Below are 25428 nucleotides of genomic sequence, written 5' to 3' on the forward strand. Positions count from 1 at the left end.
CTCCACCATGCTTCACAGTGGGTTTAGTGTACTCACCTATGAAATACCATCAGATTTGAATAATTGGAGCCAACTTTCATCGGAAAACAAAATTGTTTTCCATTGCCCATCTGTCCAGGTCACATGTTCTCTTGCAAATAGTAGTTTCGCTGCTCTATAGTTTGCAAAAATGAAGGGTTTCTTTGTTAGTTTTCTACCATAGAGACAGCTACTTTTAGTCTTCGTTTTATGGTACTCACCAACATACTGAGTTCGTTTATTTTTTGATTTATGCGAGATGTGCTGATAAAAGTTTTGCGAACAACAAGCGTTTTTGTTTTCCTGTCCACAGCTCTGTTAGTCTTGCGTTTTCTACCTCTTTTGGGAACTCCTTCCAGTATATTCCTTCTGGTAAAATTAGAAATCGTCCTTGAAATGATCGATTTATTTTAATTTAAATCTCCCGCAATTTTACTCTGTTTTTCCCCATTTCGGAACTTTTTTACAATTTGTTGTTTAATTTGTATCGTTAAATGGTCACTTCTAGGCATTTTTAGCTTTAAAGAACGATATCGGTCACATAAATAAATTATAAAATCAATTGTATTGAATATAGGGTCTGGTTGCTTTACTTATGAACCCTGTTCGAAATAAAATGTTGTTTAAAAACTATGTAAATAAAGATATCCGTATATAAATTGAGGAAATGTTTAGACACTTATTAATGAAATAAATTTAAATTAAAGAAGAATTGTTCTTTTAATAAAATAATTATGTTTTTTAATTTGTTGCTCTACATATGAACCATAGTGTATGTGTGGTAAATGAGTATTCTTAATAAATACTTTACTGTCAAATTTTCACAATAATTATTTTAGGATATTCTACAATTTAACCTCAGAAATTATTAATACTATGTTCTAACAATTACAACATATTAAATTGAAATAATTTTTATACTGTATTTCAACAATTTCGGTTTAAAATGTCATACTAGTATAATTATAATAAATTATATGTTTTAGCCAATTAGTTCTACCTTGTTCTTTATTTTGCTTAATATCAAATTTGTTTCATATAACCTCAAAAATTTGCTCAATCAGTAAGTCTGAACAGTACAAATTGTATATTATTTGTATTGTTATTTTTGTAAACGTATTGAAAAGAAGAAATACCTTTTTTTCTTGGATATTTTGATACACATTTTTTATCAATTTAATTTATACATAATAAATAGTAACCATTTTATGATAAATAATCAAGATCATTAATTTATGTAGATATGTACTTACCTCATTTATTTTTCTAATCATAGACTTTTATCCATTTGATCATTTGATATCCCATGGTTAAAAAGAAAACGTTTAAATACTTAAGATTAAATGAAAATACGTGTATAAAATTTATAAATTATATATTACATTTTATATACATGTGCATTCAATAAAATAAAATTACCACCCATGCCCATATCCCAAACCATGGCCAAGTCCGTATCCATATCCATGTCCGTAAGAGAGTCCTCCCAAGCCATATCCTCCATATCCGTGATCCAGACCTAATCCGTGTCCGTAACCGTAGCTGGAGACCAGCGGAGCAGAGTACGAGTGGATAGGTTCCGCCACGATGGTTTTAGTCACAATTGGCTCAGCAACCACGGTCTTGATGATGGGAGCGGCGTACGACGCAATGATCGGTTTGCTGTGATGGATGTCCACCCTGGAGCTGTAACTCGTGGCGGCGGGCAAACCATACCCTCCGTGGAGGAATCCAGGAGCCGGTGCACCACAGGCAATGGCGACGACGGCGGCCAACACGACTAATTTGAACATCTTCGGATTGTTGCTTGAATTGAAGACACGAGACTTGTGTGGTTATTAAACAAAAATTCTTCGTTTTATATTTTAAGACAAAGAACGGTTTCATAATTTCCCCACTAATTCTTTTAGGATATTTTGCAATTTAACCTCTGTTTGTGAGAAAATTAAAGTTAAATATTGTTACGCTCGGTCTACGTCCGTCAAGTTTCAAGTATGCGATAAGTTCGTCATTAGGTCAGTAATAAAAAGAAATTCATACACACATTTAATGTCGTGTCACTCCATGTGTGAACGCGTATAATTAGATTCGGATTTATAATACACGCAACATTTTCGACATTTAAATTTATAAATGTAAAATTTGGATTACTTAAAACAACAGATGGCACAAAGGCCTTTAATTTACAAGTAATTTAAATATTTCTAAATACATTGTATTCGACATCTGTGGATGATCCTATTTAAAATGCTGAAAAATATGGTGAAATGTAACCCTGTGTCTTTGTGGAATTTTCTACTAGTAAACAACATTTTATAAATAGTCCGAATATGACAAATATTTTAATAATTGAGGTGTATGAAAAGTATTAAATCTTAACATTTATTTTAAGAGAAAATTTTACCACAGATACGTTAACAATAATATATATTTGTAATAAAAAACCGAAAGATTTCTTTATGTAATAATGATTAAAAGTTTTTTATTTTATTATTAATTAAATAATAATACAATATTTTTTAAATATTAATATTTTTAAAAGTTTTAATTTTAGATTATATGATGCTCAAACGTCAATAATTTAATAGATCAAAAATGGGATAGAAATTAAATTATTAAAAGTTTTTATTATTTAAGGAGCAATAACTTAAATATAATGTAGTTTTAAATTGAGAATTTATTTAAATATAAAAAATGTCTTTTTAATGGGAAGATTCTTTTATTGTTTGATATTAACAGAATCTTACATTTCAAATGTTTATTTTTAATATATATATAAATTTCATATTATATTTTTAGATATAATATATAAAAATTTTAGATTGATTTAGTTAAAAATTAATTATTTAATTATTTAATTAAGATATAAGTTAGAAATTAAACAATAATTTTTATATAATGTAGTTTTAAATTGTTAATTGGAAATTTAGTACAATCTAAAAAATGTCTAATATAATTTTTTTATTGACAGTAACAAAATCTTATGTATTAAATAAGTATATAATGTTTTACAAAGTGTAGTTTTAAATTGTTAATTTAATTTAATCTTTATAATAAGAAAAATTGGTTTAACAGTAACAAAACATGGTAAAATATTTATTTTATTTTTACATTCTAATTAGTAAGAAATATTAATAAAAAAATCATATTAAAAAATTTAAATTATGTATATAATAACGTACCACCGTAAGGTCAAAAATTTAATAGATTTAATTAGAAACTAATTAGTTCTAATTATTTATAAAAATAAATTGTAAATTTAGTAATTGTTAATTGGGAATTTATTTTAATTTAAATTAATTTAATTTTTAATGTTTGAAAAAAACTTTTACAATAGAAAAAAGTAGTTACAGAATTTTGTATACTTTTAATTTTAATTTATATGGTGCTTTCAAATGTCAAAAATTTAATAGATATGATTCGCAATATATTTTATATAGTGTAGTTTTAAATAGTTAGTTGGAAATTTAACTTAATTTAGTCTTAAAAAATGTCTTTACAATAGAAATTTTTTTTTGTTTAACAGTAACAATGTCTGGTATATAAAATATTTATTTTATTTTTACCATCTTATTTGTAAGAAATAATAATATACATCATATTAAAAACTAAATATATTAACGCACCATCAGATCATAAATTGTATAGATTTAATTAGAAATTAATTTGTTCTAATTATTTAAACAAATAAATTGGAAATTTAGCAATAATTTTTATATAATATAGTTTTAAATTGTTAATTGGGAATTTATTTTAATATAAATTAATTTTAGTCTTTGAAAAAGTCTTTATAATGGGAGAAAGTTTTATTATATTTCACAGTAACAGAATTTTTTATATTAAATATGTATTTTATTTTTACGTTTTAATTTGTACATATTTATTGGTTCGTATAATAATTAAAAGATATTTTTTGTTATTAATCAGAAAATGTTCATTGTAGGTTTTTAAAAATTTTATAGTAAAACTTTTAATTTTAAATTATATGGTGCTTTCAAATGTCAAAAATTTAATAGATATGATTCGAAATATATTTTATATAGTGTAGTTTTATATAGTTAGTTGGAAATTTAATTTAATTTAGTCTTAAAATATGTCTTTACAATAGGGAAAAAAATGTTTTGTTTAACAGTAACAACAACTGGTATATAAAATATTTATTTTATTTTTTCCGTCTTATTTGTAAGAAATAATGATAAAAATCATATTAAAAACTAAATATAATAACGCACAATAAGATCAAAAATTGTATAGTTTAATTAGAAATTAATTATTTCTAATTATTTAAACAAATAAATTGGAAATTTAGCAATAATTTTTATATTGTCTAGTTTTAAATTGTTCATTGGGAATTTATTATAATTTAAATTAATTTAAATTAATCTTTACAGTGGGAAAATGTTTGACAAGAACAGAGTCTTATATATCAAATATATTATTTTTATATTGTAATTTGTTACATATTTATTTGTTGGAATCGTAATTAAAAATATTTATATTGTTGTTAATTAAAAAATATTCATTACGGACTTTTAAAAATTTTATATTAATGTGAATTTTAATTTTACATAATATTGTGCATTCAAACTTTCAAAAATTAATTATAAATTAAAATTATTAAATGTACTAATTTTTAAAAAGGTTAATTAGGAATTAAGATGACAAGTATTTGTATTTTATTTTTTCCTTAAAATTTGTCTGATATTTCTAAATATTTCATTCGACGATTTAGTTAACTGATCATTTTAGTAAAAAATATAGTATATAATAAGAAATTTTATATTCATTTTGTACTTACATTCAATAATTACAAATATTTTTTCAAAGTAAAAGGTCTTTAATAAAAATATGTCTTTATTTTTAAAAATTACAAATAAGCATATAGTTAACAATATTATTAATATTATAGTATTTGCATTATCACAATTTAGATGATTAAAATACAATTATTTAGACCATCTACTACTTTAAAGTACTGTCTGCGTGAATCTTATAATTTAAAGGAGTTTTATAACTAGGATAGACCAAATTATTCACAGGCCCACTATATCTATATCCTTGGTCGTAATTCTCTGGTAAAGAGATTCCACTGTATCCATTTTTTCCATTGTACGTTGTAACTACTTGTCCATTATTCACTGCCGTGTAAGTATATCCATAACCAGGTTGAGGATACGTTGGTCTGTATTCGTATCCAGAACCTGAATTATCTATTTGGTTGTATCTGGTGTCCAAATCGGTGGTTCCAAAGAGGTTAAAACCTTTTCCGACTCTACTGTAGGTGACGTCGTAGGGGGAGTATCCGTTATAATCAATAGGGGCAGATTTTCCCATGAATGGTGACCCTTGCTGCCTGTTCGGGGAATAAGAATCGTATGCCGATGGGGGGTGATAAAATTCTAGTTTAGTACTGTAACCATCCTTCCGTCCATATCCCCGGTAATAATTATTAAAATGTGGCACATCAGCCTCTCCGATATAATTTCCTTCGACCAAAACGACACAAAATAAAACATTCACAGCACGACCCGATAACATTTTTAGACTTCGGTTGCACAAGCTGACACTACGGTTTGGTCATCTGAACCTTTTATATGTATTAGGAAATTTTAATAATGCCCTCCCTACTCATGTTCGGCCTGTTTAACCCTGGCAATTATTAAAAAATTTATTTAAGTCATTTGTATGTAAGTTTAGAAACAATTGCTCTAATTGTTTTCTTAGGCGATTCAAATGGGTAGAAGAATGCTTGTTTTACATTATTTGTTTATGTTAATGACAAGCAATTATTGTGTTTAAAACGAAACTGGAGCTAGGTATAATGCTTAACATAATTTCAACACCACCATTTTCTTTAATGATCACGATACTCTCTCTAGTAGGGTGATTTAAAATTATTAGTTATTCCATTCTTAACCGAAGAAACGAAACTCACATTCATTTATTTATATTCATTGTTATATTGTAATACACATGTTTCATTTTGTTTCACTCATAAATGTTTAGTTTTTGTTTTTAAGGAGATTTGTAAATAGGATAGGAAATTAGGCAATAATTTTTATATAATGTAGTTTAAATTATTAATTGAGAATTTATTTAAATTTAATTTAATCTAAACAATATTTTCTATCTAAACTGAAATTTTTTTTATAGTTTGATATTAACAGAATCCTATTATATTTTAAATATTTATTTTTAATAATGATTAGAAAAATATTTGTTTTATCTTAATTATTATATTACATAAATTTCATATTTATAAAAATTTTAAATTGATTTAATTAAAAATTAAAATTATGTAACGAAAATGTAAGTTAGAAATTAAACAATAATTTTATATAATACAGTTTTAAATTGTTAATTGGAAATTTAGTTTAATCTAAAAAATGTCCAATAGGAAAGATTGGATATACGTACATAAGTGGTTTAAAATATTTCTGTAAAATATTATTTGCCAATTTTAAAATAATAAAATTAACTAAAATATTATTAATTTGTTAACTATTTTATATTACGAAAACTAAAATATTTTTGTTAATTTGATTATTTTAAAATTGGCAAATAGTATTTTACAGAAATATTTTAAACCACTTTTGTGTCAGTATTTTGTAGGTTTTTTTAAATATTTTGAACATTTTTAATTTTTGTAATAACCTGACATGTACATCATACATTTTATTTCTTTATTAATATTAGCAGGTTAGCAGAATAAAAATTTAATTTAAAGACATATATCTAAAAATGGCGTGTTTCTCTGTATTTATTACATATTTTTTTTCGTTATCCGTATCAAATTTTAAATTTTAGTGATATAAAATAAATAATAAATTAAGTGATTCCAATATATTATGATTATTTTATTGGTATTATCATTATTGGTTATTCCCAATTAATGTTTCAGTTTCTGTTGTGAATATTTTATATAAATTTTATTTTTTTTACTTTACAAAAACTATATTAACCTCTTTTGTATTGCTATTTTTATATCTACTATATTTCTTTATTATTATTAACTAAATATAAAATTAATATCATTAATTTAATTTATTTTACTATTTTGTTGTAATAATCATTTTGAAAATAATTTTTAATATTCCTAGAAATTGTGAATTTTTTGAAACAGTATATATATATATATATATATATATATATATATATATATATATATATACTGTTTCAAAAAAATCGACAATTTTTTTTTTCTTATTTATATCGAAAATCTTGTTGGAAATGGTAAAAAAAAATACTGTGAAACTTACAACTCTTAATATTAATATTAAGAGGTGTCGCATCGTAAATTTTAATTTCCCGTTTAAATAACACGGGAACGGTGTTCTCTTGGATTTTGAAATTTTTTAACTCTTGTTAGAGATAATATTTCAAAATGATCAAAACAGATTTTTATAGAAAATTTAACGCTCTACAAAAAATGTCTCTTACAGTTTTTTGATATATACATTTTTTCAAAAGTTATTTAACATTAAAGTTGGATTGATTTAAAATTTTAACATTTTTCTCATTTTCTGACGCAACCATCAACTTTATGAGAAAATTTTATAAGCCATTTTTTGTAGAAAATTCAATTTCCTATAATTTATTTTCGAAAAAATTTTTGATATTTTTTACAGATCATAAGTTATCTGCAGAAAACTAAAAATTTTATTAAATAAATGTTATTTTACTGCTTAAAATTAAGCATTTTATTTAAATAATATATATTTATACATAGTTTTAAATTGTTAATTGGAAATTTAATTTAATTTAATTTAATCTTAAAAAATGTGTACAATAGGAAAAATATTTATTTTAATTTTATCTTTGTTTCTGTTTTTGTGTGTCTCGTTTATTTGTGTTAATTGTTATTTTGTAATATCATGTTTCATTTTGTTTCACTCATAAGTATTTAACAAAAAATTATACTTTCCTCATACACGCAGCCTAAATGAGTCTTGGTAAAATCTTTTGTTTAATCACTATCACTGCAATACGCATTTCTCATGAAAATAATTTTTAATGGGACATAATTAATATTCATAATTTTTAATCAGACTAATTCTTTTGTTTAAACATTAAACAAGTGCTTAAGCAATAAACCTTGAGATATGTATCTCCAATGACTTTCTTTATGAAACTGTTTAATAATTATTATTTTTATGGCAGGTGAATTATGTTTGTCTAGACGAAATTTGTTTCAATATTTAATTATTAATTTTTTCAATCTCAATTATTAAGTGTAGATTTTGTTTTCACATAAAAAAATCTTTCTTAATAGTCTTTAAAACTATTAAATTTATAAAATAACTTCTTATTGTATAATGATAATAATTTGTTTAAATTGAAATGTTATTAAATTAAATGTACAAATAAAATTACACAATAACACCTAAATCTTAATTTACTAATAATAACTGATGTAGCTGATATTGTTTCAAAAGTAACCTACTTACACATAATAGCTTTTAAAGTAAACAATACTAAACATACATACCAGAGTTTCATGGTCAGAGAACAAAAATGTTTTCATTGAAATTTATTACCACAATTATTTGATTTTTTCTTGCACTTGACCGTGACTTTTAGTTATTAAAGTGTGAAAACCAATTAATATCTAAATCAAAATTTTATTCAATTGTACAAATTTTATACAATATATTTATGGAATTATCTACTTTTGCCTAAATCTAATATTATTAGGACGTTGATGATTTAACTACTGGTAATTTGGCTTCAAGGAAATGATCTCTTAATTTGCTTTCAGGAAATTACCATAAAATACATTTCAAAAAAACAAGGTTACCAACCATATATGTTCTTAAAAAATGACAAATCCATTTCCAGTTACTATTTTATTAAACATTAATAAAAATAATTAAATATTACACTTTAATATTAGTATTTATTTTATTTTATTACAATCTACAATTGAGCATATTGATAATTATTATAAACATAATATATGCAGTTCAAAATACAAAGCAATTATGTTATTATATATACACTACATAAGCCATTAAATAAAATTATTACTATGATTGGTTAGAAACGATATCGATCATATCTGTCATAATCAAAGTCGTTGAAACGGTCTCCATATATACCTTCATAAAATCCTTCATATCTATTACTATTTATAAAACCTTCACGATATTGATAACTGGGCCTATATCTTCCATAATAGTCTCCTACTCCTCCAAAAGGATATCCATCATGTCGCAAACCCAGTCTGTAGTCGTCATATTCATGTCTGCTTGGATATCCATCAAAATAATTGTAGTATTCATTTCTGAAGGGTGAAGCTAACGACATCGGAGCAAAACAGTTGAATAGGCACAGACAAACTACTAAAACAGACTTCACTGTCAAGTACATTATGAATACTAGTACTTAATTTATTGAATATCCAGACGTAGGCCTTTTATACCAGTCATCCCCACTGAGTAAAGTAATTGGTCCAAAATTGCAAAAATTGGATTTGCAATTTGAATAATCCATAACGAATTTTAAATTAAAAAAATAATTTGTTATATGTATAATGGCCAAAGTTAATTCAATTTTGAATCAAATATCTGACATGTTTCAGATTATACATACGGTACTGGGCAGCCAAAATTGAAGATAACTGTCTCTTTATATTCGTACAATTGTTGAACAGTTTCGTATTGAATGTTAATTTTATTATTTATTTATTACTACAGTTATTTTAATTACTTAAGTGTGAATGGATTTTTACCTGTATGTAATATAAAATAGTTTTTATTGTCTCCGAAAATTATTAAAGCATATTATGAAACGACTTTATTAACAAACAACTCAACGCAAGATTAATCCAAAAAACTCGCTCTGTTCATAATATTGTGCTTATTTACCATGAAACTTCTTCATTATATCAATAATATTTGTTTTTCCCACTTCAGGGTTAAAATACTTATAACTAATTGAGTAGGGACCATTATATAAAGTCAAACCGATTTATTACACGACAGTAAAAATATATCGTCTTGCAATAAAACGAAAATGATCAAGCTTGCAGTTATTTTGTGCGTGTTCAGTGTGGTATTTTGTGCTCCACATGCTGGATATTACTACGGGGATGGTTATAGTGGGTATCCTGTGGCCAGCAGTTATGTAAAACGATTGGACGTTTACGGCAGCCCTTACGATGGTGGATATTATGACGGTTATTATGGAAGTGAATATGATGACGGTTATTACGGTGGAGATTATGGATATGGTGGATACGGAGGATATGGGGGTTATGGTGGATATAACAAGTTGTACAACGGATATCCATACAAAAAGGCATATGGAAATTATTATGGAGATGGGTACAAATCAAATTATTATTACAAGAAATAATTAGTTTAACACGCACCAAGATATTGTATAATCATTAATTTGATTCTTTGAAATGTAGAGTCTAAGTTAATAAAATGTAATTTATTGTATTATATTATTTTATTTATAGTTTTTTTTGTATAACACTAAATTCAACTATCAAAAAATGTTATGTTAAGATAATTTCCTTGTATAATCATTAATACAACTCTTTAAAATGTAAGATAAATGTAATTTATGGGAGTATGTTGTTTTATTTACGGTATAATTTACAATAGTATTTTGTATAATAATAAATTCAGGTAAATGTACATATTACACATTTTTTGCTGCATTAATATTGTCACCAAATTACACATGAGAACGTGTGTCACTGTTACATATATTCCACTTGAAATTTCACAAACAATTTTTGTGTTAAGTAACATATTACAGTTTGCAGTAATTATAATTATTATGGACGGCCTCATATTAGTAATCATAAATGCACATAATTATTTAAAAACAATTTTTTTAATTAATTTCAAATTCATTTTTGTGACACAATATATATATATATATATATATATATATATATATATATATATATATATATATATATATATATATATATATATATACCAATAAATAATTTTTAGAATAATTCAGTTTTTTTAATTTCCTACAGCTAATTATTTTATTGTTTTTATGTATTTACCAAATATTAATGAGATTTGTAGAACCATGGAATCATTATAATTATTGGAACAATTCAAAACACTAATTTAATTTAAAAAATTAATAATTTCTCCAGTCCTTGAAATTTAATTAACTTTTTTATTACTCTTTAATTAATGAAATAAAATTATATCAGTATCACAAATAAAAAGTTTCTCATTAACAATGATTTTGGTGATAACAAAATATACGAAATAAATAAGATTTTTGAAGTGAAAACTTCTTTAATCTCGTTGGACACTTTTTGATAGGCGAAAATTTTATGGATTCGCGTCATCGACATGCTTGTCCTTCTTTTGCATTTTACTAATGCAGTGGTTTCATTAAAGGCCTCCAGCTAAGCCCGAAATGAGTTTGATGCTAATATCTATTACTGTTTTGAAAGTGGAGGATTCATAGAGGAGAATGCCGTCTGAAAGGAATCTCTATATACAAATATTCGAATTTTTCAGGATCATCTATATTTCTGATGTAGTTTCAAGGATACAGAAAAAAATTGCCAAATTGTAGTGAAAGGTACTGTTAGTGTAACGATATATAATACTTTGATTATAATAAACAATCAATTTTTGTAGTAAAAATCTATTTATTTAAATAAAATGCTTAATTTTAAGCAGTAAAATAACATTTATTTAATAAAATTTTTAGTTTTCAGCAGGTAACTTATGATCTGTAAAAAATATCAAAAACTTTTTCGAAAATAAATTATAGAAAATTGAATTATCTACAAAAAATGTCATGTAAAATTTTCCCATGAAGTTGATGGTTACGTCAGAAAATGAGAAAAATGTTAAAATTTTAAATCAATCCAACTTTAATGTTAAATAACTTTTGAAAAAATGTATATATCAAAAAACTGTAAGAGACATTTTTTGTAGAGCGTTAAATTTTCTATAAAAATCTGTTTTGATCATTTTGAAATATTATCTCTAACGAGAGTTAAAAAATTTCAAAATCCAAGAGAACACCGTTCCCGTGTTATTTAAACGGGAAATTAAAATTTACGATGCGACACCTCTTAATATTAATATTAAGAGTTGTAAGTTTCACAGTATTTTTTTTTACCATTTCCAACAAGATTTTCGATATAAATAAGAAAAAAAAAAAAAAATTTGAAACAGTCTAATATATATATATATATATATATATATATATATATATAAAAATAATCGTTCAAAATCAGTATTGAAATCAAGTGACTGGTTGTACATATTTTGGTTCCAATTACAATCAAAGGAGGGATGTTTATTAAGCAAAAGTAAAACATACTTATTTTTTATATCATCAACAAAAGTGTGTAAACTGAAAATTAGCCTTTCCTAACTAATAATAATAGATTTAATGTATTTTTAGAAGTGAAAACTTCTTTAGCCGCGTTGGGCACTTTTTGGTAGGTATGATGCGTTCGCGTCATTGACATGTTCATGACTGGCGCAAGCGCAGTGTGCTGTGAGCCTTAGACACTTTTGGATGGATGAAATCTCGTGCGGTCGCGTCACCGACATGCTTATACCAGTATATCTATAGCTATATAGTTGACGTGTAGTGCTGTGTATATCTTATAAGTGAAATTGAATGGATTTAGTGAGAAATTTATTTAAATATGTCCAATGATCTAAAACTCAGTACTACAAATCATAAAGTGACAATCGATGCCGCTTTTACGCGATACTTAGATAAATTTGAATCAAACATTTTCAATTCTTACTTTAGTTACCATAACCCTATTGTATATTTTTAGAACAAAATGAAATAATTGAATATACAAAAGGTCTAAGTATTGTTTAAATTAATAATGATGACAATGATGCAAACAATTAAAATAATGTTAAAAATCAAGTACATTGAAATTTAAGTAAATACAAATACTATCCATAAATAATATGATTGTATATTAATTGTTATTTCAATTGAATTGTTTTATATTTTGTCACGATCTTGTACACCCCGTAATATATTTAAATAATAAAAAACCATATAAACATGCATAAAATTGTTGCTCGGAGTGTCAATAGATGTCTCGATAACTGCCAACTTTAAATTTTTTTATTTTATATTAAAAAGTAATTTTTGATTAAAGAAGAATGTAAATCTATTTTAAAATAGTGTCAAAACTTGGTAACAATTTAAGTTGATGATTCACAACTCTATTCAGTCATTAAATAATTTACATATGGTAAACTCTCAATTATTACTTACAAGCTGATTATAAGATTATAAGTATGTAACAATATCTTGAACAATTAATTTCCTTAAATTGTATCAATTTTTCCCAGAAATTATGAATTATAAATTCAGGGTTATCCGATATGTACAAAGATAAAAAACAGTAGGGATAATTACTTGCCATCAAATGTACACTATATATTGAATTTTATTGATTTTTCCTTAGTTCACATTTTCGGTTGCATTAAATCGTTTCTCAGTTAAAAACATGTGGAAAGTCGTTACAGTTTGCTTGTTGTTAATCGGTTTGGTACAATCGAACAAACGTCAGTTTCCTCAGTCGCCAACGTATCCGTCAGCAGTGAGTTTCGCTGACAGAGTGGATTTTTACGATAACGTGGACGTGCCCGTACCTTACTACAACAAAATTTTGGATCCACGGTTAGTGCCTTATCCCTACGTAACGAATCACGGATATGGCATAAATCATAGGTACTTTCCATACAATGTTTATTACAGACGTCATCCGTTTTTCCCTTACAGAGGCTATGCAATTCATCCACCGTTTGCCTCTGGCTACAATTATGTTATTCAAAACAAATACGATGCTCCCAACATTAACAAAAACATGAACAATCTGGAAAACAGAGAATACATCCCGAGGATCAATGGGCAAGGCCCAGAAAATATTTTAAACTCCGACCGTTTTCCCAAAATTAACTTCAATCGAGGAGATGGCCAAACTTCATCCAGGAAAGACATGCTAAACTGAAATGTGAATTAATATATTATTTATGTGTAATTTATATGTGTAGAAAGGAATAGAGTTAGAACAATTATGTATGTTAATTAATAAAACTCAAAAATTCAATCAATACATATTATCTATTTTGTATAAGTAGATGGCAAATGTACATGTAATATATTGTCTATACTATAAATAATTATCAATATTAAATAATAACTAATGGCCTAAACTAATTCCTCCGTAACCACCACCCAATCCAGCTCCTCCTGAAACACCTATTCCTGCTCCTAAGCCGCCTCCTAGACCTGCCCCACCATATCCAGCCCCACCAGAGTATCCACCACTTAAACCAACTCCATTTATTCCTAAAACATGGATACGTTTGGTATGTATTTTAACATGATTTATTATTTAATACCCAATCCGTGTGTGCTCACTGCAACACCAGGAGAGGAAACTGCAACTTGAGTCACATGAGGAGTGGCGACTGCAACGGGGGTTGAAACTGCGACTGGGGTAATGGAAGAGACAGTTCTTACTGCGGTTGGGTTTACGACGTCCACTCTGGATTGACTACTGGTGGCAGTAGGAACGTGAATGGCGTGTTGAACTGGTGCAACTGCAACTATTATTGGAAGCAATTAATGAAAACTTACTAGACACTATTAATTAAATTATTTATTTAGTATTGTAATTCAGTAAATTAAATCTTGAAAATTAAAAGAAAAAAAGTTAATTCATATGTAATATTCTAAAATATACCTTACGAAAGTGTGATTAATTTTAACATTAAGATATTTTAAATATGTAGCTGTATTTATTCCTCAAGTTTAATACTTTTACTACATTGGAAAATGTTAAATATGTTGTTAATAGTCGTGCAATATTTAAAGTTTATTATATATTGAGCATGACAAGATAAGTAAAACGAGTTATTTGGACTTACTACAATATTACGCCTGAACGCATTTGTATACGTGCCGGAATAAGATAATCGTAATATTATTTTGTGGTTTACTAGTTCACATCTAGTTTTTTTCCTTAAGGTCAACTAAGACGATTTGTTAACAAAAAAGGATTAATGATTTCTAATGGTTGTATTGACAGTTTTACTGGAAGAACATTTTCAATAGTCTAACCTGCTCCATAGCCAACACCTAAATTTCCTCCCAGTCCTCCAGATCCGCCCAAACCTCCGCTTCCTCCACCTCCATAACCACCCAAACCGATGCCGCTAGTTAATCCGGGATGTGCAGCTGCGTAAGCAGCAAGGCCGCAAACAATTAGGAACTTAAACATTTTTTGACCTGTTGGTGGTGGTCAACGGAAGGAAATTAATTCACAACTGATATTGTTCCTATAAATTATGGGGATATATAGAGAGGTTTGCTATAAAAAATGTACTTTTTGTAGTCTAATTTCAACCACTTATTGTGTAAGTCATAGTATTCAATTTCTTGTAACTATTGATATGATACTTATATATATTAGTAACCGAATACTCAAATGCATATAAATTTCATCTTATAAAACTGTGAGTGTCTGCTCATTAATTTCAGTAAGAAGGATACAAGAACATAGATCACAGTAAGTTTTTTGTATTTGAATTTATCAACAATTTCCTTTTTATATATATTTTTTGCCTTTAAAAATCAAAATTTAGATGTAAAATGTTAATTGTTGTACATTTCTAATTCACTAGAAGTATTGGAAAACCTTTGATGGTACTGAATTTTGAGAGAGACAGTAAAAGATTCCCACTATGAAGCAAATTTGTTGACTCTCTCTCAAAAATCAAACGGATCAAACAGTTTTCTATTGGTATATACATCGCTTTCTAACCGATAGTATAGAATCATTAAACAAAAATGGATCATCACTGGTTACTGAATATCTGAAATTAGTTTGAGAACTGTTTTTCATAGACCATCTTGTAGATATAATAATAATATTTTCAAATATTTTAATTAATAATTTGATAATTGTTTTTCTTCCCGTTAAATATAAAACTTGTTTCTATAATAATCTCACGAGAAGGCCAAGAATAATTATACCAACCACCATAATTATACCATCACATTCTTACTCAGATTTAGTAAGTAGAGTAAGAAGAATAATTTTTTTTTATTTTATTAATATGTTGATTATAGTCTCAATTAAACTAATACTTGTTAAATTAATAAAAAAAAATAAAAAATATTAAAAAAGCTTATTCTTGATCGTGAAAATCTGGTGATAGGAGTAAAATGAGAAAAAATTTGGCAGTTGGCAGTTATAGAGACTGCTGATAGAAGTTAAAACTTTTAGTATTAAAATTTGAAATTTCATAATATTTGAATTAAATTTATCAACATAAATCTGGTTTTCACATCTATTAACACTCCGAGCAACAATTTTATGCATGTTTATATGGTTTTTTATTATTTAAATATATTACGGGCTGTACAAGATCATGACAAAATATAAAACAATTCAATTGAAATAACAATTTTTATACAATCATATTATTTATGGATATTATTTGTATTTACTTAAATTTCAATGTACTTGATTTTTAACATTATTTTAATTGTTTGCATCATTGTCATCATTAATTTCAATAATACTTAGACTTTTTGTACTTTCAATTATTTCATTTTGTTCTAAAAATGATACAATAGTCTTATGGTAACTAAAGTAAGAATTGAAAATGTTTGATTCAAATTTATCTAAGTTTCGCGTAAAAGCGGCATCGATTGTCATTTTATGTTTTGTAGTACTGAGTTTTCGATCATTGGACATATTTAAATAAATTTTTTACTAAATTTCACTTATAAGATATACACAGCACTATACGTCAACTGTATAACTACAGATATATTGGTATAAGCATGTCGGTGACGCGAACGCACGAGATTTCACCCTTCCAAAAAGTGTCTAAGGCGCACATCACACTACGCATGCGCCAGTCATGAGTAGGTCAGTGACGCGAACGCATAATATTTCCCTACAAAAAGTGCCCAACGCGGCTCAAAAAGTTTTCACTTCTAAAAATACATTAAATCTATTATTATATGTTAGGAAAAGTTAATTTTCAGTTTACACACTTTTGTTGACGGTATAAAAAACAAATATGTTTTACTTTTGCTTAATAAACATCCCTCTTTCGATTGTAATTGGAACCAAAATATGTACAACCTGTCACTTGATTTCAATACTGATCTTGAACCATATCTTTTCGACGAAATTGAGCTCATTGGTAACAGATGGTAAGAGAAAATTTCGAATATTTTATTCTTAAGGTGTAGTTTTCGGGTACCTCTTGAAACGCCGGCAGACACATAATTTGTTGGTCTAGTAACCGATGTTACCAGCCAAATCAACAACTTTTTTTGCCTGAATTTATTAACAAAAGAAAGAGGAGCATGTCGGTAACGCGAACCCATAAGATTATCCCCTACCAAAAAGTGCCCAACGCGGCTAAAGCTTGTCTACATTTTTATTATAATGTTTAGTTGAGAAATTAATTTTATTGGTAAGTCCAATGTTTTCAGTCAATGTAAAACATACGCAATATTTATTAAAAATATTTTTATTTTAAAAAAATATTTTATATACAAATGAATGGCAAATTTACACATGTAATACAATATTTATACATCAAAACAGTACTGTTTACCATCCATGACCACCTAATGCGATACCATGACCAAGTCCGACACCAACACCGGCGAGACCGACACCATGACCAAGACCGATGCCTCCAAGTCCGATGCCTCCAAGACCAATTCCGCCAAGTCCAAGACCTAAAACAGTGCATATTAGAAGTTCGGAATGAATTTTATTTATTAGTATAATTTACCATGACCTCCGACAGCAACAGTAGCTACTGGGGCGGCCACAGCGACGGGAGCAGCAACAGCAACGGAAGGATGAATAATATCAACCCTTGATTGGTGGCTCACTGCAGCTGGAACAGCTACAGCAGCATGCCCTAAAATTTACATTCGATTAGTTCCAAAGGGACACCATAATTTAGAAGAATAGTGTTTTCAGTTTTAAAATATTCACAGCATATTTACCTAATCCGATGCCTCCAATACCTCCAATGCCTCCAAGAAGACCGGGCCTGGCAGAGACGTAGGCAACGACCGTTAACAGCACAACAAACTTGATCATAGTGATGGATTTCAGTGGTAAATGTCTTAACAAATGGACAGTATGCAACTGAATCAATTTTACGAAATAGGGGAATTTATATCAAACCTACCTACGGAAAATGCGATCGCTGCACATAGGAGTGACCTTAGTATTACTACAATTCAGCCATCGATTGTGCAATTAAAGGGTATTTTGTTTCACGCGCCCAATGAAATGCATTGATATTAATAGGTTGTAGCATAAAATCATATTGGTTCGATTACGTGGCTTGATTTTTGTATTTTTCGATTCAGCATAAGATTACTGAAATAACTTGATCACCTTAGACAATTAACCATTATTAATTGCACGTATCCTAAGGAAATTCTTTAAAAGTAATTTAAATGTGGAACACTTGCGAACGACCTTAGTGTTTTGCATCCTGTTATTTATTTATTATTGAGAATCTGAACAATGTTGGTTGCGCAGAGTTTGTGTCGACGTTTCAGATGTTATGAATTGGATATAATTAATAACATCAAGTTAGTTCTTTGGTAAATCAAATAAATATTAAAATGGCTGTAAGTATTATTAAAGAAGAACCTTTTAATAACAGATTTTTTCATTTAATTTGAAAATAAAACAACTATATTAAATGTAAAAATTTCATGATTAGAGTTAACTAAACTTGTACAAATTTATCTAATTGTTCAACTTAGCATTAAATACCTCACTATCTTTGAATATTATTCAATTTCTTTAAATTAAATATATTTAAACAATAATAAACAATATATATATTACAAAAATTAAAGTCCAATTTTTACAAATAACTTGTTATGAACCATTACAACATATTGATCATGAAATAAATAGTGAATTATACTTTTGTTTACTTATGTATAAAAAGAAAGATTATACTGGGTGATCGAAAATGTCTATGCCGCACCCATGAAAAGTGGTCTATAATTATCATTACTATAATAAAAGCGTTCAGCTCATTTTATACGTTGTACACGATCATATCTAAATTCACATTATTAAATATCTCTTATAACATTACCAGGCCATCTTTAAACACTTTTAACTAGAAAAAGGGGATAAAAATAAACCACAGCTATAAACAATTGCAGGTTAAAACGATAAATAACACACATATTATCAGAAAACACCATTCATTTTATCAGGATTTTAAACGACGTGTGTACAAATGTATGAAATATAGCAAAGTTGAAATAAAAATTGTTGTTGGGATAAAATAATGGTATTAGTTCGAATTGGTATTTTGCCTGAGGAACTAGAAAATGTAATCTACGTCACTAATGGAAATGTCCGTTCAAAACACGTCCATAAATTAAAATTTAACATGTATCTGTATATCAGTTTTCAATTATACCTGATCTTAATATGTCAATTTTGGAAAAATCTTAAACGTAAATTCTAGAATATTTTGCGTGAATTAATTAAATGTCTTATCAGTGTATCTGAAAATTAGTTTCGAAACTAATCATGGTTTTAAACACTAGTTTTATAAAAATTAGAGTAGGCAGTGTTAAATGAACAACGATTAATCAAAACGTAATAAATCCACAATAATTCTTTCATAAGTATCATTAATTTCATAAATCACCTGATCGAATTTTTTTTGTTCAGTGTATCAGATTGTTAATAATGGTTGGAATAATTTTAAAGAAAATACTAGTTGTTCCTTTCAGAGATATTTTTATTGATGAGTACCAAAAACTCCGATTACACAAAATGAAAAAGGAATTAATTTATTACAATTAAACTTATGAATTTATGAAGAAAAAAATCTTTTTTGTTGCATTTAAGAGTACGTGAATATTGTTGCAATCTGTATGTATATTCTTTTTTATTTTTATAGTAAAAATGTAAGATTTTACATACACCAGTATCACACAATTTTTACAATTTGTAGTTTATTTTTTTTTATAGTTTTTAAAGTTCTCATTTTTAATTAAATTTTATTTCTTTTTATTTAATTATTTTTAATTTACCACTGAGGAATAAAATTAACTTTTTTTATATAAAAGGCAACGTATGAAAAATATGAGTACATATAAAATTAATAACAATAATAATTATTTAAAATTAATAATAATTATTATTATATAACAAAAGTAAATATTTAAAAAATATATCTATTCTTAGTTGGAGATTTTATATACACCAATAATCGGAATTTTTATAATTTATAGTTCATTTTTTTACACATAACCACACTGATATAATTTTTAAATTTTTTTTAATTAAATTTGAATCATTTTTTTTTAACTTTTTTATATAAAATGCAACGTATAAAAAATATGAGTACATATAAAATTAATAACAATAATAATTATTAATATAACAAGAGTAAATATTTAAAAAAAATTATTACTCTTAGTTGGAGATTTTATATACACTAATATATGGATTTTTTATAATTTACAGTCTAATTTTTTTCACATAATCACAGTGGTATAATCTTTAAAATTATTTTTAATTAAATTTATTTAATTGTATTTAATTAAAATTAAGATTTAATTTACCACTGAAGAATAAATTTAACTTTTTTATATAAAAGACAACGTATGAAAAATATAAGTATAAAATTAATAATAATAGTTATTTTTATTATAACAATAATAAATATTTGAAAAAAATATTTACCCTTAGTTGGAGATTTTATATACATCAATATGTGGAATTTATATAATTTAGGGTTTAATTTTTTTCACATAATCACAGTGATATAATTTTTAAAATTATTTTTAATTTTTATTTAATTGTATTTAATTATTTTTAAAATTAAGATTTAATTTACCACTGAAGAATAGATTTAACTTGTTTATATAAAAACCAACGTATGAAAAACATAAGTAAAAAATTAATAATAATAATAATTATTATTATAACAATGGTAAATATTTTAAAAATAATTTTACCCTTAGTTGGAGATTTTATATACATCATATGTGCAATTTTTATAATTTACAGTAATTATTTTCAAAATTAAGATTTAATTAAAATAAATTAATAATAATATTAATTATTATAACAATAGTAAATATTAAAAAAAAAAGTAGTTACTCTTAGTTGTACATTTTATATACCTGGAATTTTTAGAATTTATAGTTTAATTTTTTTCACATAGTTACTGTGCTATAATTTTTTAAATTTTATTTCAATTTATTTAATTATTTTTAATTAAGATTTAATTATCACTGAGGAAATAAATTTAACTTTTTTATATATAAAAGGCAACGTACGAAAAATTAATAATAATAAGCATTATTATAACAATGGTAAATATTTAAAAAAATGTTTACACTTGTTGGAGATTTTAAATACACCAATATCTGAAATCTTTATAATTTATAATCCAATTTTTTTCAAATAATCACAGTGCTATAATTTTTAAAATTATTTTTAATTAAATTTATTTAATTATTTTTAAAATTAAGATTTAATTTATCACTGAGAAAGATAATTTTAAAAATTCTGCTTTAATTTAGTCATAACTTGCTGTTGTAGAATAAAAGTTTGAAGTAAACTGTTTATCTCTTACGAAAATGAGATCAATAATAGAAAATAATATCATAGATGAAATGGTCTTTATTTACAAAAATGGCATGTTAAATACTCTATGCATTTATATGTATGTTACAGTCTGCGTTCCTCATCCTACCACGGATGGGCTAAGAGTGGCGATGGTGCTGCAATTAGAGGAGCAGCCTTGTATACTGGTGTTGCGATGGCGGTGTGGGCAAGAAGTGGGGCGGCCTTAACGACGGGTGCGGCGGCAACTACTGGCACTGCACCTTGAGAAATCTGTAAAAGGTTTACCACATTCTATTTAGTTGATGGTCGAACAACTAGATGTAGTATTTGTATCGATCAGCTCTTTAAATAAATAAACTGTTAAGAAAACACACTATATTAAGGAATATATAGTTAATATAGACCATAGACTTTAAAAATAAAAATTAATAATGTTAGGAACAAAAGGTTAGAAACAACATAGAAATCTTAACGAAGAGTACTTCAGTAACGATGGAGTACTTTGAGAATTCTATAATAAACTTACCACATTTCATTCTGTTCATGCATCCACAACTAGATAAGCTTTCTAATAATCAAATTCTTTAAAGTAACACAAAATGACATGCAAGTGCTGCTTAGAACTTGAGTACCTCAAACACCCTTCATATTTATTCTGCCCCTGTAGTGGACTTAACACAGAAATAAAAAATAGATATAATATAATTTTTATCTGATTCTAATAACTAACATACTCTAATATTGAGTAAATACTGTTAGCTTGTTTGATACAGTTCCATATTTACTTACTAATAAATCAAACAAGCCAACATGAATGAATACCAAAATTTTGTTACAAATACTTAAACGGAAACAACTTTTATATTCTTCTGTTTTTAAAGTCTGTTATTTGGAAAACACCACAGTTGAATCGTAAAATTAATTGCTTTAAACTTACAGATATTAAATTTTGGTAGGAAGTGGCAACAGGTACTGCTGCCTTAATAACTGGAGCGACATGAGCAACTGGTGCAGCCAGCAATGGAGCACCCAGGAGTCCAGCGTTGGCAACGGCCACAAGCAAAGACAAAGATAGAACCTAAAATGATGATTAACAAATAAGAAAAATAAAAATTTTCTTAGTAATTGGATAAATTTCTTAATGACAATAATTGATTTGCCAAAAAAAAGTAATGATCCATTTTGATGGTGTTGATTAATGTCTAAGCACTACAACAAACCACTAATGGGAGTTTAAAACACTTACAATCTTGTACATGTTGTTGTTTTTGTGTGTTCGTAATCTGCGAATGATAGAGGGTGGATAAGGCTGCCTTTTTATATAAAGTCGATAATTAAGGCTACTCCCTATTAAAACTAGTGCAGTTGTGGGTCAGGGTTATGATGTAACAAGAGTTTTTACTTTCGTTCATTGTTATAATATCAGAGCAAATGCAAGCAAGTGGTGCCATTAATACTAATGGACTTCAACTGCAGTTCCAACTTGTATCTAGACCAGAAGTGCATCGAATTTGATTGAGCTTACGAAATGAAAGGTGATATGAATATAATTTTTAAAACATGTAAGTAAAATGTTTGACAATTTAATACTTGAACAGTTTTTGGTGACTACGAAATTTGCTTCATCTCAGAAATTGAAGTTTTGAAAATTTAAAATAAAGTCCTAATAATTTCTCATAATATTTCTTTGATATTTACTACAAATCCTTCTAGACTGGCACACAAATTATCAGAAAATAATAGTATTCATTAAATATCCTTTACCTTAAAATTTTAATTAGAAGATAATATTTTTTTTAATTATTAAATTAATTTACTAAATAAGTCTTTGAATTTTACAAGAATTAGAAGTTATTATTATATTAATAATATTAACTTATCCTAATGATTTATAAATAAACAAACATTATTTTTAACTTTTTATATAAAACATTTTAAATTAGTATGCTTTCAAATAATTGGTCTACTATAATATTACGATTTTTATTGTTATTCGTATTTGTTGGCTAAAAAAGATTTGTTATTATTCCATTTAATACTTGGAGACTACGAAATTCGTTTTATCTCAAAAATTGAGATAAATTATAATAGATGTATTTGTATCACCTCATGTACCAGTTAATTTCCAATCAAATTAATAAGATTATAAAAATTTAAAATAAGTGCCTAATAATTTTAATAATATTTTTTGGACATTTCCAAAAAACCTCCTAGACTGGCATAAGAATTATCAGAAATTAATAATATTCATTAAAATAATCTTTATCTTAAAATATGAATTAGAAAATTGTAACTTATAGTTTAATTAATTATAAATAACTAAATTACATGAATTAAGAATATTTTCAGATTTTTTTTAATTATTAAATTAATTTACAAAAGAAGTCTTTTTGCAGTTTTGTAAGAATTAAAAATAAATATGAAGTTATATTAATAATAACTTATACCAATGATTTAAAATAAAAAAAAACATTATTTTTAACTTTTTATATAAATTTTAAATTATTATGTTTTCAATTAATTGGTATCCAATAATATTATGATTTATATTGTAATTGTATTTGTTGACTAAACAAGTTCTGATATTATTCCATTTAATATTTGTACATTCTTTGAGGATTACCAAATTTATACCATCTCAAAAACTGAGATAAAAATTAATCAAATTACTTAGATTATAAAATTTTGAGATAATATGACGTCCTAATAATCTCAAATAATATTTTTAAGAAATTTACTAAATCGTCTAGACTGGTATAAAAATGATTAGAAATAAAATTTCATGTAGATTTAGATTTATTTATTACTTGTTAATCAATTACAGTTATTGTATCATCTCAAAAACCGAGTTAATTGCCAATCCAATTAATAAGATTATAAAAAGTAAAATAAGGGCCTAATATTCTTTGGACATTTATTACAAAATCTACTAGAATGGCTTAAGAATTATCAGAAATTAATAGTATTCATTAAAATAAACTTTACCTTAAAATTTTAATTAGAAGATAGAACTTATAGTCTAATAATTATAAATTAGTAAATTAAAAGAATTAAGAATAATATTTTCAGAATTTTTTTAATTATTAAATTATTAATTTAAAAAAGAAGTCTTTGTACAATTGTGCAAGAAATAGAAGTAACTATGAAGTTATATTAAATACCAAATGATTTAAATAAAAAAAATATTATTTTTAAATTTTTACATAAAACATTTTAGATTAGCATGTTTTCAATTAATTGAAAAAAAGTTTTGTTACAAAATTTGTACCAACTCAAAAACTGACATAAATGTTAATCAAATTACTAAGATTATAAAAATTTGAGATAATATGACGTTTTAATAATCTCAAATACTATTTTTATGAAATTATCAGAAATTAATAGAATTCGTTAAAATAGTAATTAGAAGATTTTAACTTCTAATCAATTATTAATAATTAAATTAAATGAATTAAGAATAATAATTTCAGATTTTTTAAAATATTAAATTAATTTACAATAGAAGTCTTTGTGCAATTTTTCAAGAATTAGAACTAAATATGAAGTTATATTAATAATATTACCTTATCCTAATGATTTAAAATAAAAAAACATTATTTTTAACTTTTTATATATAATATATTTTAAATTAACATGTTTTCATTTATTGGTATATTATAATATTGTGATTTTTATTGTTAGTTGCATCTGTTGACTTTTAGAAACTCTTTAATTATGAAATTTAAGTGGCCCTTGTGCACTTTTACAGAACTTATAAATAA

The 25428-nt window shown here is 25.6% G+C and overlaps 5 protein-coding genes across 6 annotated transcripts; 2 read left to right on the forward strand and 3 right to left on the reverse strand.

The window, feature by feature from the left end:
- Positions 1-1384: 1384 nt before the first annotated feature.
- Positions 1385-1830, reverse strand: LOC109604124 (cuticle protein 65-like). Its single transcript, XM_020020653.2, has one exon. The coding sequence runs from the start codon at positions 1809-1811 to the stop codon at positions 1434-1436; it is 378 nt and encodes a 125-aa protein (XP_019876212.1). The 5' UTR covers positions 1812-1830; the 3' UTR covers positions 1385-1433.
- An 8202-nt stretch (positions 1831-10032) lies between these two features.
- On the forward strand, positions 10033-10374 carry LOC109604125 (neuropeptide-like protein 31). The gene has a single exon (XM_020020654.2). The coding sequence runs from the start codon at positions 10033-10035 to the stop codon at positions 10372-10374; it is 342 nt and encodes a 113-aa protein (XP_019876213.2).
- Positions 10375-13497: 3123 nt separating this feature from the next.
- LOC109604142 (uncharacterized) lies at positions 13498-14581 on the forward strand. Of its 2 annotated transcripts, none has more exons than XM_020020671.2 (2): positions 13498-13728; positions 13780-14581. In XM_020020671.2, the coding sequence occupies exons 1-2, from the start codon at positions 13505-13507 to the stop codon at positions 14006-14008; spliced, it is 453 nt and encodes a 150-aa protein (XP_019876230.2). In that variant the 5' UTR covers positions 13498-13504; the 3' UTR covers positions 14009-14581. The 2 variants fall into 2 exon arrangements, with proteins under 2 accessions (XP_019876230.2, XP_049819042.1); XM_049963085.1 differs by having other exon boundaries at positions 13498-13677.
- Positions 14201-15283, reverse strand: LOC109604127 (uncharacterized). The gene is made up of 3 exons (XM_020020655.2): positions 15124-15283; positions 14403-14609; positions 14201-14349 (listed from the first exon to the last, which is right to left on the reverse strand). Exons 1-3 carry the CDS (start codon positions 15281-15283, stop codon positions 14201-14203), a joined length of 516 nt encoding a protein of 171 aa, XP_019876214.1.
- Positions 15284-17583: 2300 nt separating this feature from the next.
- On the reverse strand, positions 17584-18151 carry LOC109604128 (adult-specific cuticular protein ACP-20-like). Its single transcript, XM_049963217.1, has 3 exons — positions 18046-18151; positions 17826-17957; positions 17584-17769 (listed from the first exon to the last, which is right to left on the reverse strand). The coding sequence occupies exons 1-3, from the start codon at positions 18140-18142 to the stop codon at positions 17639-17641; spliced, it is 360 nt and encodes a 119-aa protein (XP_049819174.1). The 5' UTR covers positions 18143-18151; the 3' UTR covers positions 17584-17638.
- Between the last annotated feature and the right edge of the window lie 7277 nt (positions 18152-25428).

This window comes from Aethina tumida, chromosome 2, assembly GCF_024364675.1.
Source record: "Aethina tumida isolate Nest 87 chromosome 2, icAetTumi1.1, whole genome shotgun sequence".
Classification (NCBI taxonomy): Eukaryota; Metazoa; Arthropoda; class Insecta; order Coleoptera; family Nitidulidae; genus Aethina; species Aethina tumida.